Here is a 5,437-nt window from a genome sequence, read left to right as displayed (position 1 = left end):
GGACATAATTACGGATTATAATGACTTATACCGCCTTTTTACGCGTTGCGTTGCATCGCGCCGCGTAAACATAAAACCCTGTCTGCATTTGTGATCGGAGAAATGACAAACAACAAGCGCTACTCTACACTGCTCAAAACTCGCATTTGAATCATCAGTGGCAAAATCTTTAAATATAAAAAATGTACTTACAGGCTGTGAGTCAGAAGCGCCAGACGGTCCTTGCAAAGTTGGAATTGCCCCACTTTATAGAAACAGCCTTTGTGCGCAGACGGTATTGTAGGCTACTCTCCCAGGTTCAGGAAACAGTCCTCAGTAAAATGCACTGCACACATCTGAATATTTGGGTTGAACTGTTCTGGAACAGTGTTGTAAATACAACTTAACCACTGATTTCTAGTCGTGTCCTCTTTTGGAAGGCCAAACAAAGTAGTTTCGCTTTCACAACGAAACACACAGGGTCTCCACGACATATTTATAAAGAATATATCTTTGGGTTTGAGACTAGTCTTCGCAACTTTAGGGATCTTATCTATGCATGGACAGCTTGTAACACTCCAAAGAGAAAGGAAAACTTTAAATTGCATCATATGACCCCTTTAAAAAAAACTAATTGAAGTAGAAATATTATGTAAGTGTAACTTTATTATTTTAAAAACTTAATTAAGTGTAATTTCAACACATCAATTTTAACTTTCAGTATTCTAGTAATGTAGTACCAACTGACTCTCATGTATATTTTACAGCATTAATTGAGAGATTTTTTTTTTTTTCCTTGTGAAAATTTGGTATGTAGTCTACCTGATATATATATCCAAAATAATCGATATCGAATCGAATTGGGAATCGAATCGCAAGCTTGTGAATGAGAATCGAATCGTGAAATTTCTGTCAAAACCCAGCCCTAATTTGAATACTGTACTATGTTCAGAATGCAATGCTACTACACCACATACTGTACTGTTCTATAGCATAGTTGTAGTATGCAGTATGTGAAGCATGTATTATGCCACAAGCATTTCTAACAGAAGTATGCAACAGTCACAAGACCTCATTACATTGCATGTTTAACTCTGCTAGTGGCACTCAATTATCTCTGATTGATTTAAACTTTGGGCAGTTGGATGAAATTAGTCAAGCTGTGTGTTGCATTGTGGGATACAGTATTTATTTACAGTGATAAACTCTATATTGCACATTTTGTCTGGGTATTCTACACTGTAAAAAGAAAATCCTGTTTTTATAGAAAAAAAACTGGCAGCTATGGTTGCTAGAATTATTTTGAAAATATAGTAAAAATGTATACATTTGCAAAACTTATCAATTTCACAAGTAAAAACTCTAATTTTATCTGTAAATTCAAAAAAAAAATGTTATCTGGTAAATCCAGCAGTCCCTTTTGTAACTTTATAGGATAATCCACCCAAAAAAATCAAAAATAAATAAAAATGTCATTTATTCATTCATGTCATTCCAAACCTGTTTGAGTTTGTTCTTCTGTTGAGCACAAAAGATATTGTGAAAAATGTTGGTAACCAAACAGTTGACGGTAGCCATTGACTTCCATAGTATTTTTTTTTCCCCATATTATGGAAGTCAATGGCTACAGTCAACTTTGCATAGTGTGCACAGTATACTTGCTGTATACTGCTGAAATAATGTTAGTGTGTTACTCCTATCTAATGTATTCATATTTCTTAGACTTTCTTCTCAATGGCTTTATTTTTCTCAGTCGGGGGAGTAGGAGGTATCAAACGGCATGCTGAGGACTCAAAGGAGATGCCATCAGAGAAGAAGAATCTGCCTGTGGTTGCCAAAAACCACAATCTTAAAACAAACACAGAGAACCGTCCTCCTCAAACTGAAATGCCAAAAAATATCAGAGACAACCGTCCTCCATCTCTTAACATCCAGAAAAGTGCTCCAGAGAAGCACATTGTAGCTATTTCAGCTCGGCAGACTGGCACAGACTGGCAGAAATCTCCAGGGCCAAAATGTGTGCAGGTGCCTGTCACTCCACTCAGAGTGAGATCTCCACAGCCACACACAGATGCTGAGAAGGTGTCAATTTGGCTTTCCCTTGATTTAAGTGATTTGGTCTAATCCTAGTTATACAATTTAAATTTTATTTTATATACTTTATCTATAACCTATTTTATTATTTAAAGTGTCTTTTATTGAATTTATATCTAATTTAACTTATTTTATTTTAATTTTTTCATTTATATTATTATTTTTTTAATTCTTTCATTTATTGAAAAATTATTATTCATGATTCTGTTCTTTTGTAGAAAGCTGTTTTGGTGGAGAATTCAAATAAAACCGGCACGTTGAACAGTGAATGTGCGGTATGTGGAAATCATGTACATCTGGTCCAGAGACACCTGGATGATGGAAAACTCTACCACCGGAGCTGCTTTAAGTGAGTCTTCATTGGTGGTGCTTGGGAACAATCACTATTATTTCTCATAACAATTGATAAGTCTTTAACTTCGGCATGCAACTGCACTGTTTAGTTACTTTATTGCTATGTAACACATAATGCAACTATAACTTTTTTTTTTCAACCCCCCCCCCTTTTTTTCTCTTTAAACAGGTGTAGTGTATGCTATGGCACACTGAAATCTGGGGCATATAAACTGGGAGCAGACGTTGGCTCACTGGTCTGCACCATTCACCAACATGGCCAAAATGACTTCAAGCCTACTGTTAAGCCTTTTAAGAGCAGTGGCTTTACGCTTGCTGATTTGGTACCCAAATCTGACCGTGGAGATCAGCCATCTTCACAGCGCTACACCTCTGTATTATCTGCACCCATCAAAGCTGTGCCCAGACCAGTGGAGCTCAGTCATGCTCTGCAGTCGTGGACCGCATCTGCTCAGAGGACTCAGGAAGCCAGGCAGAAGTTCTTCCAGTCCTGTGGTCCAGCAGCAGAGCATCGGCCCACCACAAGACAGCAGTCAGGGCCCTCAGAGTCCTGCACCAATCAGAACACGAGTCTGAAGATGGAGGAGAAAGACAGAGCCAGTGCACTGACAAATGGAAAACTATTTGAAGGAAACACGAATAACAACAATGCGCTTAATTCTGACCCAGGAGCACAGAGGCAGTGAGTGACTAACTAATGATTACTGTCATGGTTTACAGTATTATTATTATTGATCAGTGATCAACAGTTTCACAGATTACAAGTTGTCTATTGGGCTTTTTACACTAGAAATGGTAAACTCCACATTGTTTTTAAAGTCTGTTTTTTTTTTTAAATCCTGGGTTTGTAAGCTAATCCTTGGTGTTTTAGTTTCAAGATTTCTCACTGTACTGTACTTATGCAAATAAGAACAGTAACAAAGGGTTTACATATTTAGAGGGTTAAAAACACTCATTTGGTATATACAACATTTACACATTTTTAAACCGTTTTCCTCGGATGCAAAAAGTTCCTGCAACTGTATAAAGTGCATGACTAGTTAATGGGGCTAGCATTTAGTCTATGATTGTTTTTTTAATAAGTGTAAAATATTGCTTAACTTGTTTAAAAATGACAATAAGAACACTGTAAAATGCTTTAATGAATGTTTGAGGAAGCAAATGTCATTCTATAGTTCACTGCTATTCAAAAGTTTGGGGTTGGTAAGTTATTGTCTCCTTCACTACAAATTGTTTTTTTTTTTGTTTGTTTTTTAGCAGTCATTACTCCAGTATATGTTGTCACATGATCCTTCAGAAATGCCCCAAACTTTTAAACAGGAGTGTACATCAGTACAGCTGGTGCATCTATCGTATGTATGATCATAGTGCGAATGCTGAATGTAAGTGCCATTTGTTACCATCTCTCCCAGGATAAAAATTAGATTTACTTCTGCTGAAGTCTCTAGCTGGAAGCAGGAGTTACACGGACGAGATGCAACAGGAAGTAGCTCATATCAGGCCACTTCAACCAGCTCTGCTATCAGCAGTAGCGGCATGAACACCAAAGTATCCCTCTACCTCAGTGCCATCAGCAAGGAGCGCAACAGACCTCCATCGCTGCTGCTTTCTACTGCCAAAGGTGGTGTTCGCTCGCAGATGACCTTTGCTTGTATGGACTGTTCCTTTTTTAAAAATGGTTTCTAAAGGTTGCATGGGAAATATTACCATAAACATACGCAATAAGTAGGAGATGAAAATATAGGAAGGAACGAGGTTAAATTAAGCCACGAACCAGCATCCATTGATTTTCATGTTGTCCACAGGAATAAGATTGAATCTTAAGACTGATTTCCACCCTGTAGAATTTGTATCATTTCTATTTGACAGCATGGCTTCAAATGGCATAAATTGACATTGTGCGACTTGTGCTTTTTGTTTGCCATAATTTTCTTCTCTTCTCTTGGCTTCAGCCAAAGATGCTCAGAGCTGCGAAGCCCCAACTGACTGGAGATCAAAGCCAAAGGCAGCTCCAAATGGACCAAGACTCAAGTAAGTTTGATCAGCCTAGTTATCCCTAATGCTTTCTAATCCACACGAGGGGAAGCAGGCAGAGTCACTCGGGTGTGAGCTGCAATGACACTTCAGAGCTGGAGTTACTGACAGTGGGGCCTTTCATGTATCCATCCTCCAGCAGGCGGATGCCTCCTGCCTCCCCCATAGTGTTTGACTGCCTCAGAGTGCATCCTCTTACTCTATCCCCAATCCTCACCAGTCCCAAGGAGTGCTGCGCCTAAACCAACCCCCTCCGAAACGCTGTGCTCTTACTTTGAGTTCCTCAGATGATCGTTCTTTTAGCTTTGTTTGCATCTACTGTATATAAGGTAAGGGCCTGCTTACTGTATATTGGTTTAAATTATGCTTATGAGTCTTAGTCATACACAGTAAAAGAAATTGAAGTTGTAAATAAACTAGATTATTGTACTGTTTTTCAAGAAAATGCTATTTCAAGTTGCTACTTCAAAATGTATGTTTAATTCAATCTTACTTGCCATTTCTTTGTAATTATTTGTGAAGTTTACTAGCAATTTCTAAGTGAAAGCCGTTTCACCACCAAATTGCAATGTAGTAAGGTTATTTTGCTTTTGATAGATCTCCTGATATTGCCAAGGATGTCCTGTTGACTTGTGGAAAAAACAAAAGTGACCATTGTTTGACAGCCCAAAATGATCCAGCCTCCACCATAACGAACAGCTCTTGTTGCTCCAACAGTCCAGGGCCAGGTCCCTTCTTCAGTTGTAGCATGGTAAGATTTGCATTTATGATGATCATACTCTTCTTCTGTCCATAGGTTCTAAACGTGACTGTTCCTTGTCCTCATGTATCTTGTCCTCTCAGTCTTGTCACAAGCCTTCATCTCCAAAACAACCTCGCCGTGGGTCGGCGACGTCAAGTAAGCATGCTCTATAATTATGCTAGCATTATTCCTTTAAGGTTTATAAAAAAAATATTGCTCATCTAATACAAAAAA

At 38.3% G+C, this 5,437-nt stretch overlaps 1 protein-coding gene across 1 annotated transcript in view; it reads left to right on the top strand.

The window, feature by feature from the left end:
* The window catches only part of LOC107674716 (MICAL-like protein 2), a 16,162-nt gene that overhangs the window by 4,750 nt on the left and 5,975 nt on the right, over nucleotides 1-5,437 (top strand). The window contains exons 4-10 of the mRNA XM_016468801.1: nucleotides 1,733-2,061; nucleotides 2,292-2,422; nucleotides 2,597-3,109; nucleotides 3,840-4,078; nucleotides 4,380-4,458; nucleotides 5,059-5,165; nucleotides 5,258-5,359. Of these exons, the coding sequence (XP_016324287.1) occupies nucleotides 1,733-2,061; nucleotides 2,292-2,422; nucleotides 2,597-3,109; nucleotides 3,840-4,078; nucleotides 4,380-4,458; nucleotides 5,059-5,165; nucleotides 5,258-5,359 (1,500 nt within the window). The remainder of the gene's footprint in view (nucleotides 1-1,732; nucleotides 2,062-2,291; nucleotides 2,423-2,596; nucleotides 3,110-3,839; nucleotides 4,079-4,379; nucleotides 4,459-5,058; nucleotides 5,166-5,257; nucleotides 5,360-5,437) is intronic.

This window comes from Sinocyclocheilus anshuiensis, unplaced genomic scaffold (genome assembly GCF_001515605.1).
Source record: "Sinocyclocheilus anshuiensis isolate Anshui unplaced genomic scaffold, SAMN03320099.WGS_v1.1 scaffold152, whole genome shotgun sequence".
Taxonomy (NCBI): domain Eukaryota; kingdom Metazoa; phylum Chordata; class Actinopteri; order Cypriniformes; family Cyprinidae; genus Sinocyclocheilus; species Sinocyclocheilus anshuiensis.
This window is presented reverse-complemented; position numbering and strand designations above follow the sequence as displayed.